General features: G+C 40.9%; 2 protein-coding genes across 5 annotated transcripts in view; one reads left to right on the top strand and one right to left on the bottom strand.

Annotated features, from left to right (window-relative positions):
* Positions 1-7,946, bottom strand: part of HYCC2 (hyccin PI4KA lipid kinase complex subunit 2) — a 49,327-nt gene extending 41,381 nt beyond the window's left edge. For 2 of the 4 annotated variants that reach the window (XM_050976918.1, XM_030240142.2), the window contains exon 1: positions 7,304-7,812. The gene's annotated coding sequence lies outside the window, so the exon portion shown is untranslated. The other 2 variants (XM_018911643.2, XM_018911642.3) reach the window with 2 other exon arrangements.
* Positions 7,947-8,060: 114 nt separating this feature from the next.
* On the top strand, positions 8,061-12,352 carry NDUFB3 (NADH:ubiquinone oxidoreductase subunit B3). The gene is made up of 3 exons (XM_009088092.4): positions 8,061-8,225; positions 9,490-9,643; positions 12,088-12,352. The coding sequence occupies exons 2-3, from the start codon at positions 9,492-9,494 to the stop codon at positions 12,242-12,244; spliced, it is 309 nt and encodes a 102-aa protein (XP_009086340.2). The 5' UTR covers positions 8,061-8,225; positions 9,490-9,491; the 3' UTR covers positions 12,245-12,352.
* Positions 12,353-13,586: the final 1,234 nt, after the last annotated feature.

Below are 13,586 nucleotides of genomic sequence, written 5' to 3'. Positions count from 1 at the left end.
TGAAGGGATTAAATCTCTAGAGAGGAAAAAGCCAAGCATGTAGTCTCTCTCTGAGTTTAATGCCATGATTCCTGCAACACAAGGTATGTGGAACACAGCTACCATTTGAATGATTTAAACACCCAGATGCCCCAGTAACATTTTTCTATGGCTGAGGAAACAAATGCAACAAAGTCACAAATTGCAACATCCAACACAGTTTCATTTCTGCACCCACAAGGGATAACTGCAGGAGTATTTTCACCACAGCTGCAGAAAAGGTGCACATTCTGAAGGCAGCAATTGTTTTTACATGACCATGCATAGTCCAAGTCCACCCAACACCTGCACAAGCAAAAGAGCATCTCAGTTATTTCTGCAATTGGTCCTTTGGAGACACAAAGACAACAAGCCATGCCTAAACTGTTTTAAAATTTTTATTTGCTGTCTCAACTTCTAAGACAAATTGTAGAGAGAAGAAAGAAAATCTTGTTCTCTCCCTCTCCCCAAACAAACAAAAAGCAAGCTAGGAAGTTTTCTTATTCAACAGATAAACAGAGGCTTCTCAAACTCAGGTGGTGTTTACACGAGCATGGATGAAGGCACAGCTGAAGACTCAGAACACATGAAATAAGTCTTGTGAGACACACAGAGGTAAGCAAAGGCAGCAGCCTGTTCAATGGAGAACCATGCAATGCATGTGACACCTGTAATTTTAAGGAAAGGCTGCTGTCACAGTATGGTTGTGAAAATAAACAGTTTATGAATGCTTAGCTTAAATCCATTTAGTAGTTTAGTTATTTCTTTTCTATTTGCATTCAACTGACCCTTCAGTCCAAGACTCCTACCCCTATTTTGTATGTCCATAGCTAACACAGAACTGTTTCAGAAATTTTCATGAAGCTTCTGCCACCCTGACATGGCAAGATTTGCACTGCAATTTGCAGCAGTCCATTAACATGAGAAAAACTATCAGAATGGCTCATATGAAGTCTAACAAAATTAGCATCTCTCTTCCCAAGAAATTGCCACAAATATGGTTTAGTAACCTCCAGAAGTTTAAAGATGCTACTATTTATTGCACAGATGCAACACTGGAGACCATCAAGTATGGTGGTTTGTCAATTACATAACTACCAAACAGAACAAATACATAATTAACCATCTAGAAGCAGTTTTGGAAGCTCAGCAATTTTGTCTAAGGCCTGTTCTATGCTAAGATCAAGAAACAAGCACCTTAAAAAAACCCAAACCCACAGGCATAAAGATCTAGTAATTTTTCCAGTTCACATTTAAAGCCTCCTTGCTCTCCCCTCTGTGTCCATATTTAGCTTACATCTCTATGCTCTTTTGGCTCAACAAAACATCTTAAAAAAAAAAAAAAGGAATGGAAAGTTCTCCACTGTTACACAAAGAAATATGAGCTTGTGCTGGGATAAATCCTTTGTCAGCATGCCTTACATTTCTATGTAAAAGGGCACATGACTATCACTCAAACTCAATCAGTTCTTGTGTAAGATCACTACAGTAAATGGACTTCACCCATCATCTGTCTATCCCACTGCTGCAGATACTAAAGTACAATATCCATTCTAGGTAGGGAGCTTTTTTAATTACTATTTTTAACTGGATGTGTTTCCAACCCTAAAGCATGAGGGAGCACAGGGATACACTGAAGCATCAAGTATCCTTTCAAAAAAAAGTATATCTTTAACCCAGAGTAATAAACAGATATCAGAACTCAAAGTTGAGCATTTAGATTTTCATTCTTTGCCCTCCTCTGATGGCATGTACCAGGGTGCTTGATAAATTGCTCACTCCACCCCCTCTATAACTAAGTTTACATAAAAGCCTTCTACTTTCTGAAACACATCTTGTCTAATAGGTGATTGACCCTCATGCTAAGCCATCACAATGCTAAATGGGATGGTGGAATCACCACTGTAGCTTACCCATGGGGCACATCAGTCTTAAGATACCACACCTCCACAAAGCACATATTTAAAAAAATTAATTCTAATTCTAGCTAATTTTTCACATGCAGGAAATACAATATTCAGATTTATAGATACAAGCTAACTTGAGCTATTTCTATCACAAAATCTGTTATGCTTATGCCCATGTGTTTCCGTGATCTTGTGCTTAGGATATTTAGGAAAGTTACTTGAGTAAGTACTATGGACTTCTTCATAACCTTTTCTAAATCAGCTTTTCTACCTTGTGGCCCTATTCCAAGTCAGAACAGAGGCAGGCCTGCAGAGGGGCTGCTCTCCAGCCTCTCCTTAAGCTCAACATATCCTCAAACCTAAAGGAAACAGAAAAGACATGGCAGAAAATAAGAGGAGATTAAAGAAGAAACAGACACCAGAAGTCTCAGAAAAACCCAAACTATTTGAATAAAAATAAAATAAATTAAGACAGGAAGGAGGAAGGAAAAAATGCAAGTAAATTTTACACATATTTCAGCTCATTAGCTTTCAATCCAATATCTTCTCAGCTGAATGGCCATGAAAAATAAGATTATTCTTTTAAATTCTCACACTGTCTTTCCAGATAGATGTCAAATAATTCCTCCAGTTCACATATGGGTCAAGGCAAGGCAGAAGAGGGGAGGAAGACCCAAAATAAAATGACAATTTAAAATGCATAAACTACTAAATATAGGGAATGGAAACAGAAAGATATTCCAGACTTATCAATTTTGTCCTGTATGAATCAGCAAACTGCAGTCATGCAGTCTGCACAAATGTCCATGTCACACATTTCAGTTAAGCAGAATTCAGAGGAACAGCAACGTGGAACTATTTAAAGAACTCACAAACCATACACAATGCAGACACCATTAAAGGAGATCTAACCATTTCAGTTTTTTGAAGAATCACAGTAATTACAATAAAAATACAGTAAGATTAGCTGGAGTATGGAGATTACACACAAAAACACACACTCTGCAATTCTGCAATGCTAGCCAAATGCTTGTGTAACCATACAATACAAAATGAGAAGTCAAGAACTACTTTGTCCAGTAGGAAAAAAAAAGCCCACAGAATATGCAGAAAGAATTCCTGGAAGAATGTTTTAAGATATTTGAACTGCACCAACCATCCCCATCAGGCCCTGTGCAGAACAACGTTACACAGACAGGGAATTTGGTGTTTTTCAATGTCAAATGATAGCAATGATAATCACTACTAAGAGATAAAGAAATAAGTAGTTTACCACTTTTCAGTAGTTATACACCAAACACTTCTCTCCCCTAGTGGGATCTCTTTCCAAATGTCACTGGCTCTCTACTTTCAGGCAAACTTTATAAATTTGACCATAAAATCTGTATTTCTCTACAGAATCACACCAAGAGGTCAAGGCAGCACATCTGACACAGGCAGTGGGGCAGCAGAGGCAAGCTGGACTGCCTGCAGAACAGAAAACAATCAAGGAAGACTGAAAAAGTGACCAATGGTATTTTTGTCTTTCACTAATCATCTGAATTGATTAATAATAAAACATCTGTTGAACCCTGAGCCCATATTTATTACATTTGATAGAAAAATGTAACATTAACAGAAGAAAGAAAAATTGCTGTGTGGCCATTCATCATACAATAAAAAGTTTTTACTATTATGGATAATCTGCAGCACAGACTGAAACAGTTTGCAAACTATCCGCTATTTTACCCAGTCCCTGATCTTGGTTTCTCTTCTTTGTAGCACGGCTGGCAATACAGAATTTTGTTTTACAGTTGGGTTTTTCCTAAATAACTATATTTTATTTCATCAGAAGTGCCCCTCTACCTCTTGAGCTTTTATTTGAAGCTTAAAAACTGAAGTCAGAATCCTATAAAAAAAAAAGGAGATTCATTGAGTCGCTCCATAAATCTGTCCCATGACTAAATTAAAAAAAAAGACACTTGAATTATTTGTCTTGCTATTAGAAGCAGGAATTATCCAAACAAAGGTGCAGAGAGAAAAATTCAACTAGCTTGCCATTTTATCTACAGTGAGTTATACAAGCGTAAACTCAAACTACTTTCTTACTCAAAAAAAAACCTGTAGAAAACAGCATTAACTAAGTCAAGAATTACTTCTCCCACTTGCTTTGTTTGGAAATGAAAATAACTGAGTGAAGTAGCAGTCAAACTATACAACTACTTGTGACTGTCTCAGCTCAGATCAGTTTTGCCTAAAAGGGATTTCTTTGGTGATTATTACTATGGCACAGATGTCCTTCAAGAAGACTCAGCTGGGGAAGTCTTCACCTTCACTTCTTGATATTCATTCATACCTTAACACAAGGAAACAAGCATCAAGAAAAATAATGGAATCAAAAATTCTTTTCCAGCCCAGACAAGTCTTTGAGGGAACACATGACCCAGGTCTTTAAAGATTCTCAACTCATATTAAACTGCTTGGTAAAGAGCAAACAGGTCTGCCTCTCCTCACACAGAAAATAGGGAGTATCACATGAAGTTCTCAGGTAACAGGCTCAAAACAGAACAGAGCATGACTTATAGACACCCCACACGAAGTGCAGCTCTTATTAATAGAAAACATGGCAGCTGCAAAAAACATACAGTTTTATATGTTAAAAGTTTTTATATGGTAGGTATATCCACGAAACAAAAATCCACACAACACATGATCCCCACTGAGACTGGGAGAGCTGACCTGAGGGGTAACCCTATGTTCTAGAAAAGAGTGCAAGAGTAAAGCACCTGCTGTCAGATGAGCACCTGCTGAGCTGTGGCAGGCGAGCAGAACTCAGAACAATGATCCTGTCACACCCCAGGGTCTCAGAGCCTTAGGCCTCAGGAGAGAATAACAGATCAGACCAGTGGGGCTGCTCCTGTGAAGAATGGTCTTCATGTTGCCCAAAAAAACCACCCCAAACAAAAACAACCCACCAGCAAACAAACACCATAAACAGAAAGAAACTAAGACTACTGCTCCAGCCCATCACTTCTCTAAAACAGAGGTGACTGTGATACTGTCCATAAAATATTTAGCTCTCCAGTGATGCCTGAGAAGATAATTTCCTTCCCCACCATTCATTGAATGCTTTTTTTAAAAGCATTCAAAGAAACCAAGGTGAACTAAAAAAGGATCTTTTCCATCCTTTTGTAATTAAGACAGCATTAACCATTTTATTCAAATGACAAGAGGCTTCCAGTGACATAACTGACTACTAATACAGCACCTCAAGGAGTAACACGCAATTTCAGGGGGAAAAGGATGCAATATTTAACTAGTTCAAATATGTATCTGATATTTTAGGGGAAAAAACCAAACCAACAACCCCACAACCCTTTCTGGTCATCTCAAAACTGCAAACAGTTCAAGCCACTGTCAGTCACACAGCTCTCTACTCCAGAAAAGGATTATGAAGAGCATAGCACCAAAAACTGTCCAGGGCTAGAGGGAATATTGGATGCACAGGCAGAGAAGAGAGGTTCCTATAATGAATCTCACAAGCTGTTCATCCAGAATGCACAGCAACACAAATTGCTGGAAACATGGACTTTTGAAAGCTATCCAAGAAACCCTGCAGCCTTCCTCTAGCTTAACAACAACAAGGAGGAATCCCAGCAAATCATAACTAGCATGGCTGCATACAAGCTAAAATAACTTTATCCTAGAACACCAAATCTTTGCAGTAATTATCACCAAAACTAATTAATAATAATAAAAATACCACACAAAAAAACCCACCAACTGCATAAATCACAAAATGTACTGATTATTTGTACATGGAGTTTCAATGACCTTTCCTTCCTAGAGGACATTCAGTTGTTTGTTGGGGTTCTTTTACACAATATAAAAACTTCTTTTATGTAATTTCCTTCTGCATATTATTGATTTCTCCAGACTGACACTGTAATTATGGTGAAACTTCCTTCTCAAAACACACTGTAACAACACTTCTAAGCCCCTTGAAATTATGCAGACTCACTTACTTCAGGATACAGCATCAAAGAGATTAATATATTCCCAAAATATCACATCCCTCACATTTGCAGCCTTATTTTTAAAAGAGTATAGACCATACTGAAAGAAAAGGAAATACAGGAAGCAACACATGGTAGACCAGATCAACTGATTGCACATGGTTTTTCTTATCATAAGTTTATATGTACTTGGGAGGTGAGGGGGAAGGCAAAAACTGCTACTGAAAATCTTTCTAAACTTTTAAACCTGTTAAGCAATTATGTTCATGCCCAACAGATCACACAGAGCCAATGCTCTGTGATCAGAGCTGAATGTCCCTGGTAACAGACTCAGCAATACCAGCACAGTTTTGTGTGTAATATTCAAGTCAGGCTTCCAAGCACCATGAAAACAAAACAAAATAAACAAAAACAACCCCCCATACAAATAGTAAGAAAAAAAGCAGCAAACATAAATAAAACTGGGACTTTTTGTCTATCTTTTTCTCAAAGCATAAAACCGAGGTATCTGGTATCAGACATATCTATGGGTCACTGAAAAAAAAAATCTAGAAAAATATACACATTCCTCAGCACCACTGGACTTTGGACACATACACATTAACTTTCAGCCACAGTAAGAAACAGGAAATATTTTCCAAGTCTCTGACAGAACTGCATTTTCTTTAAGAAAGGGATTTAAGCACCTCACAAATAAAGAGCCAACAATTCCAACCCCCATACATTACAGAAAAACAAATGTGTGTCTTCTCACCCCGAGAGAAGACTGCTCTGAATCTTCCAGACTTTATCCCACAGTGAAAAACATTCAATGCTGAAACCAGACTGAGGCAGTCTGGATTAAACAGATGGCACTCTATTTAGAACAGTTTCACTGTTAATAACATGATAATGGCATTCCTCCTGGAAATCTTCTCATGCACTTCCAATATCCCTTTTAAAAAACCCTGAAACCCAGAAGTCGATTTCCATCAAAATATATTGGAAAAAGACAGTACAGTCTACCCCAAAATTCCACTGGCATCATGCTGTAATGTTTATTCTCATGTTAATAGGAATATCAAAAATTAATAGAACAGTTTGTATTATGCTAAAAAGAAACAATATTGTATTGTATGCAACTGAGGAGTAATTAAAGTCTTTATAAGTCACTGACTGTGTAGTTAACTTTTACCAGTCTCTTTCCAGATGAAGCAGACTATGCGCTCAAGTTTGACAAACACAAAAATAATTGTAATTAACCAGCTACTAAGGCAATTGACACTTCACAGTCACACAGCCATACATGCAAAAAGCCGAGCTCCTGACACAAGCACCCAGTGAAATCAAGCCACCGCCTCACTCAGGAGGCAGTTACCAAAAGAATTCTTCACTTTCACTTACCTTTCAGTGCACTACCAGGATTTCGGGACACCTCCCCGCTTCTCCTACAGAAATAAACACCAATGTTCTTTTAAGCCATACCCACTGAAAGCCGAAACTCGGCTCCTGGCGCCAGCCGGGCTCGCTGCGAGCTCCGATTTCTCTCCCAGCTCCTTCCCCTGCCCAAGCGCGCCCCGAGGGCTGGCAGCGAGCGGGCACTGCCCGGGCCCCGCCACCGCTCCCGGTGAGCAGGGCGGAGGGCCGGGGCTTACATAACCGGGGAGGGGGACGCTGTCCTTGCGGAGGGCAGCGGGAAGGGGCGACAGGAGAGGGAGCGGAACCGCAGGGGCAGGAGAGGGACCGCGAGCGGCGCTGCCGGCGCGAGTGCTGGGAACAGTTCGCGCCCCCGCACGCACAGACCCTGCGGCGCTTCCGTCCCTGCCCGCAGCGCCGGTAGCGCAGACGGCCCGGGGGAACCCGCGAAGGGCGGGAGATCCCCGTTCCCGGCGCCGGCCCAAGCCCCGCCGCCCCCTCACCCCGCTCTCCTCCTCCGCCGCCACCTCCAGACACCGCCAGCCCCGCACCTCAGCAACGCGCCCGCCCATTGGGCCACGCCCCCCGCAAGAAGCGGCGCACTGATTGGCCTCCTTCCGCTCCGCTTCTCCTTCCCGCCGGCCCCTCAGCCCGAGCTGGTGGCGCCGCTCCTGGTGCAGGGCCTGTCCCGCTGGGCCGTGCCGGGAGTGCTGCGGGGACAGCGGCTCGGGAAAGGGGTCTGACAGCGGCTCCACGGCCACCCTGTCCGCACCGGGCCAGCGGGAAGAGCCGGAACGGAAACTTCCCGGAACCTGCGTTGCTGGCTCGCGCTTCCTGTAGCGGCTGGTCCTGTGCTGGGTTCCGGTTCCGGGTGGCGGCCGCGTCCTGAGCAGGGTCGCGGAGCGGGCAGGTACCGCGGGCGGGGCTGGCACCGGCACCGGGCCGCGCTGCTGCCACGGGTGCCCGTGTGCGGGCAGGGCAGGCGGCAGTGGGAGTGAGGGTGGGGGTGGCTGTCAGTGCGCGTTGTGCCCTCCCTGCCCCGCCCCGTCCGACCTCTAGGCACAGCTGTGCTGGTTCTGCTGGCAGAGAGAGCCCGGCCGGTGCTGCAGCACAGCCCGCTGGCCGCGGCGTGGGCGCGACAGGGCACAACCTTCTCTCTTGTAAAACGTGAATATGGGGGGAGAGAGGCTTTGGGTTTCTATCACAGGGCTGGAACCTGGCGTCTAATTTAGGGGGAGCTTTTCGGGTAATGACAGCGTTAAGGCTGCTCTCCAAGTTTTCTCAGGCAAGGAAATCTGCCTGCTTGCCTTCACGGCTTGGAGTCATCCTCAGGAGTTACAGGCTTTGAAGCTGTGTCCTGCATTCCTGTCGATTTTCTAAAAGTTAAGGGCAGTGAATCTGTTTTTTGCTACCTGATATGTGTTAAAATGGGAAATGCTGGCTCAAAGAAGACTCGGATGCTTTGTGAAAATGAAGAGCTTAAAAGCTCTCATTTTCTTCTGGTCCTTCATGATCTCACTGAAAATGTTCCACTTCACATCTGATTTTAAAGAGAAACCTCATATTTTTATAGTTCTCCAAGGTGTTTGTAAATAGAGCATACATTTTTCAGCCTCATCAGGTAACGGGTGAGGTGCATCTCCTTGTCCATGCATCTCTCCTGGCCCTGTTGAATGTCACAGTTATAAATGGCTGAACTGGAGGCAGCTGAAAAGGAGCTGAGGAACCAAGTCTCTGTTTTTCTTCAGAGCTTAGAAATCACAGCTTTTCCACACCTAAGTCAGAATTTTTTACTCTGAACTCTTTGTGATTATCCTGGAAAGCCTGGAAGTAGTGGGGGGCTGGTGTTGCTGAAGTGGATTTATAGACATGGAAACCACTGGTTTTCTTACACTCTTCTCTGGCACAGAGGGTTGACATAGGTGCTCCATGAATGTAGCAATGGTTGTGACTGACAGCACAGTAATGCTTAAATTTGCTTTACTGTGTGTAATCACCAAGCTCTGAAACAAAGCATAAAGTCCCTTGGCTCTTTGTTTTACAGAACAAAGCTCTTTGTTCTCTGTTTCTTCTTGTTGTCTCCCTGTTTTTCCTGTACAGGGGATTGTTCTTTGCAAGTGTATAAAAATAAGATGATGCTCTCTGCCAAGTAACAACCTGACCTTTTCCCCTAGGCATGGGACACGGAGGTGACCACGGCCACGGCCACGGCCATGGCCATGACAAAGTGGAGCTCCCTGACTACAGGCAGTGGAAGGTGGAGGGGACTCCCCTCGAGGAGGTGCAGAGAAGGCTGGCTCAGAGGGGGCTGAGGGATCCCTGGGCTCGGTAAGTGCAAGAGCCTCAAAAATCATCCTGATGTGTCATCTGGGGGCATCAACCAGATCTTGGCCTTGTAGGTAACTCTTTCTTTGGTAAAAGCAGTGAAAATTATGAGAATTTCAGTAAAACCTTGCATCACCTTGACCAGTCTGCACATCTTGGGAGGCAGCCTTGCCCTTTGTGATGTTTTCTGCTGACACAGATCAGGCTCAATGACCAACAATCATTTACTAAAACACCTAAGTAGTATTAGGTCTGCACATGTGAATAATCCTTCTCTGCAAGGTGATTGTGTGTTCAGGTCTTGAGGAAGATGATGGAACTTGCACTGACCTTCTGAGTAGGAATAGCATTCCTCACATACAGCAGGAGGCCTTTGTTTGAAAAAAATAAATGTACATGTATACAGGGTGGAATTGCATTCAGCTGTGAATGACATCATGGAGAATCAGCTTTTTACTTCTCATGCTCTCACTCTACAATGAGTATCTCCTCCTTTTTAGATATTTAGGCAGCTGTTAAAACAGGGCTTAATGTATTTCTCCCATGTCATGAATTATGCAGTACTTTGTTCAACCACCCTTTCATCTTGGGGAATAAAAATACCAAATGTCTTGTGCTGTGTAGTCTGGCCCTTCTGTAAGGGAAAAGTTGCATGAGCAAAAGGTTCCAGGAGTCTTAATAGAAAAGGCTCTACTTTGAATCACTACAACAAAAATGGAAGAGCAAATAGATAATCTGTTACAAAGTTGTTTCATGCTATAACCTGTGAAGGGTTTTTTTTTTTGAGGTTGACAGCACTTTATTTTTTTTTCCTTTGGAATAGTTTAAAGATGTAAGCATAAAGTAAAACATACTTTTAGTGATGATAAGAATAACTTCAAATATCAGCCCTTAAAGAACTTGCCAGGCCTGTTCACTTTTATCTTGCCCCTATTTCTGTGGAGTACAAGCAGCATAAGCTTGTTTTCCCTTTGGTTAAACAAAATTGTTTTCAGCAAGAAAAAGGCTTATTCCCATTTAAAAACAAAAAGGATACAGTTTAGTGTAAATTACCCTGATCTTTAGTGCCTACACTTCCAATTTCAGGAAGTGCTACAAAACAACACACTGGAAAAGGGACTGTAATGTTTGCTGTCCCTCCAAGATAAAAGAAAATTTTTGTTCCTTTGGTAAAAGATTGAGCCAATCATATCAGGGTTCAAATAAGGAACAAAGCATGAGATGATTCCTTACGAATTTTTTAAATTTCATCTAAAGTAGTATGTCAATTCTATAGGACAGTACAAGCATCATGCCAATTTTCCTTAACAAGTGAGAAATTCAAGTATCATGCTGCTTGCTTCAGTAGTCTGGCAGAAGATTGTGTTATTAATGTCTTGCACCACAAGTCACCCTCTCCAGAGCTTCCTCCCCTTTGGGAGGAGCTCATTTAACAGGGAATCTGCTTTCAGCCTTGATGGCAAATGCACATTAATGTACATATTAAATACAAGATAAGCTTTGTGAAAGATGTCATATTTGGAAACTTTAAGTCTACATCAGTTAGGCCCTATACTGGCACCTAGAAGAGACTCTTCATGCCAGCGTGCTTTCATCCCGAGTCCCAAAATCCATCTACACAAGAGGATTATCTGTGAACATAAATTTCTGCCCCCCTTGTTTTACACCCTGGTATTTTCTCCGAAAAATGACAGTTTTTATTTTATTGCTTAGTTATTTTTCCTTTTCTTAAGGATTTTTGAGTCCCTATAAGAGACAAACCACACCCATGTCCATAGATTACACTGCTTGTGCTATAAATAAATATATATTTGTAGTCAGAGCAGTGACTAATGTTTCAATAATAATGGAAGTCAAAAAGAGCAAGACAAAACAGTGTGAAGTTTGCACATACTCTGTAGCTCAAGCTAAACACCTTCTTTTCAGTCTTTCTTTTTAAAATCATATGACTCTCATACAGCTGTGTTGTATTGTGAAACAGAAGGTGCCTCCAAACTGAGATGAGCTATCTGTGTCTGTATTGTAAGATTTGACTGTGCTACATACTGTCTAGCACAGTGACTAGCCTTGGTAGTTAGTCCAATCCATGCAAGTGTTAGTGGGCTCTGATTTGTTACAGAGTAAAAACAGAAGGTTACAATTAAATGATTTCAGGGAGGTGTTTCTGTTCCTATAATTGTGTTGTTTGCTGGCAGTACTTGTATCTCAAGTTATATGGTAAGGGTTAGAGTTCCTGTCATGAACTTTACTTGTAATTCCTGATACTTGAATGACAGAACATATTGTACATCCTCAACGTCTATCTAATTGAAATACCTTCATCATTCTTATATATATATATATATATATATATATATATATATATATATATATATATATATTCTTGTTAATTTGTATCACAGTGGCTCCGCTGATCTTTTTTCCTTTGGTTTCATTTTCCTTTCTAGTAATGAAGCCTGGAGGTTCCAGGGTGGCTTTGCAAGACCTATCACTGTAACAGAAATATTTACCAGGGGATTCAAGTGGGGAGCTGCAGCCTTCATCATTGCTCTGGGCATTGAATATTCACTGTTTCCTCCAAAGAAGAATGGAGGCCACCACTGAAGATCAAATATGACAACTTAATACTTACTAATTATAAGCTGAAGCATACATAAGCCTGCTGCTCACTCTGTACTTATAATGTACATATTAAAGTCTATCACAGGCAAACCCGTGTTTCTTTGATCTTATTATACTTTTGTGGAAGGATCAAAAAACATGGCCAGAGCAATTTAACTGGCTTCGATCTGGGGGAAAAAAACCCACCCAAGATGGCTCTTGGGTTTGCTGTACTGTCTTTTAAAGAGCAAGATAAACTATCAGACCAGCTCTGTCCAAACCCTGCCAAGATTCTGTTAAATGAAATTGAGAGGTTTGTTGCTTTTAAGAGAAAATTTGTACTATATTTATTACAGGTTTAATAACTCTTATTTCCCAGTAAGTAGTAATGAATGACTTGTCATTTCTTAGAAGTGTTGGTTACTATTCGCTCTTATGTCTCTAAATAAAAATAAATATTAAATTAAAGCTTTAAAACCAACTCCAGACTGCCTCAAAGTATATGAAAGTACCAAAGCTTATACTTAACCCTATTGAACAATTAGCCTGGCAGACACTATGCACCAGAATAATCTGCTGTGTAATATCCAGACATCAAAAATTACATTGCTGCCAAAAGTAGAATAAAATGTTTAACTTGGCAATAACTGTACCTTACCCTTAAATGTTTTCCACCATACTTGACTGTAATGTTAAAAAAGAGAACAATTTTTTTCCTTTGATCTGGTGTATTTATAGATTTATTTATTTTTACATCTAGTCTCCTTTAGTAATTTGTTTTAAATGTCCTGGTTTTCCTTAAATTATCTTAACAGCTTCTGGACTGCTTTAAGAATGCCTGGACTGAAGACTAAAGCAGAAAAGGACCTGTGGGCAGTATATGTCCTCGGCAGTACCAGGAATTATAATTGTCTGAATATTCTACTGTAAATTTTGTTATGTTATGCTATTAGTAACAAATTAAGGAGGCCATGTCACATAGCACAAACAACAGGACACCCATCACTAAAATGAAAAGCAAAATTAGACAAGTGAGAAATGTTAAATGCCACTAAACAATTACATAATATACTTCCATAGTGAAGAAATCGAAGTTTTTAAACAATCCTGTCACAAATTGCGAGTTTACAAAAAAGTTGAAGGTCCTACCAAAATAGCTAAAATATCTTTTTTTTAAACACACATATTCACACGCAATCCTTCTGAGTGAGATTATAATAGAGCTTTATTTTTAGAGCCAATAAACAACATCTGCTACTGTGTGAGTGCAGATGTACAGTTCAGTGGAGTTTGTCATCTTTGTGTGACATTGCTCAAGGCACTGTTCATAGTGCAAACACTCATT

This window comes from Serinus canaria, chromosome 7 (assembly GCF_022539315.1).
Source record: "Serinus canaria isolate serCan28SL12 chromosome 7, serCan2020, whole genome shotgun sequence".
In the NCBI taxonomy this organism is placed as follows: domain Eukaryota; kingdom Metazoa; phylum Chordata; class Aves; order Passeriformes; family Fringillidae; genus Serinus; species Serinus canaria.
This window is presented reverse-complemented; position numbering and strand designations above follow the sequence as displayed.

Bases quoted from the DNA above. Each gene is read 5' to 3' on its own strand.
- NDUFB3 (XM_009088092.4), top strand. From the start codon at position 9,492: ATGGGACACGGAGGTGACCACGGCCACGGCCACGGCCATGGCCATGAC. The intron at 9,644-12,087 runs GTAAGTGCAAGA...TTTCCTTTCTAG, and splicing joins CTGAGGGATCCCTGGGCTCG to TAATGAAGCCTGGAGGTTCC.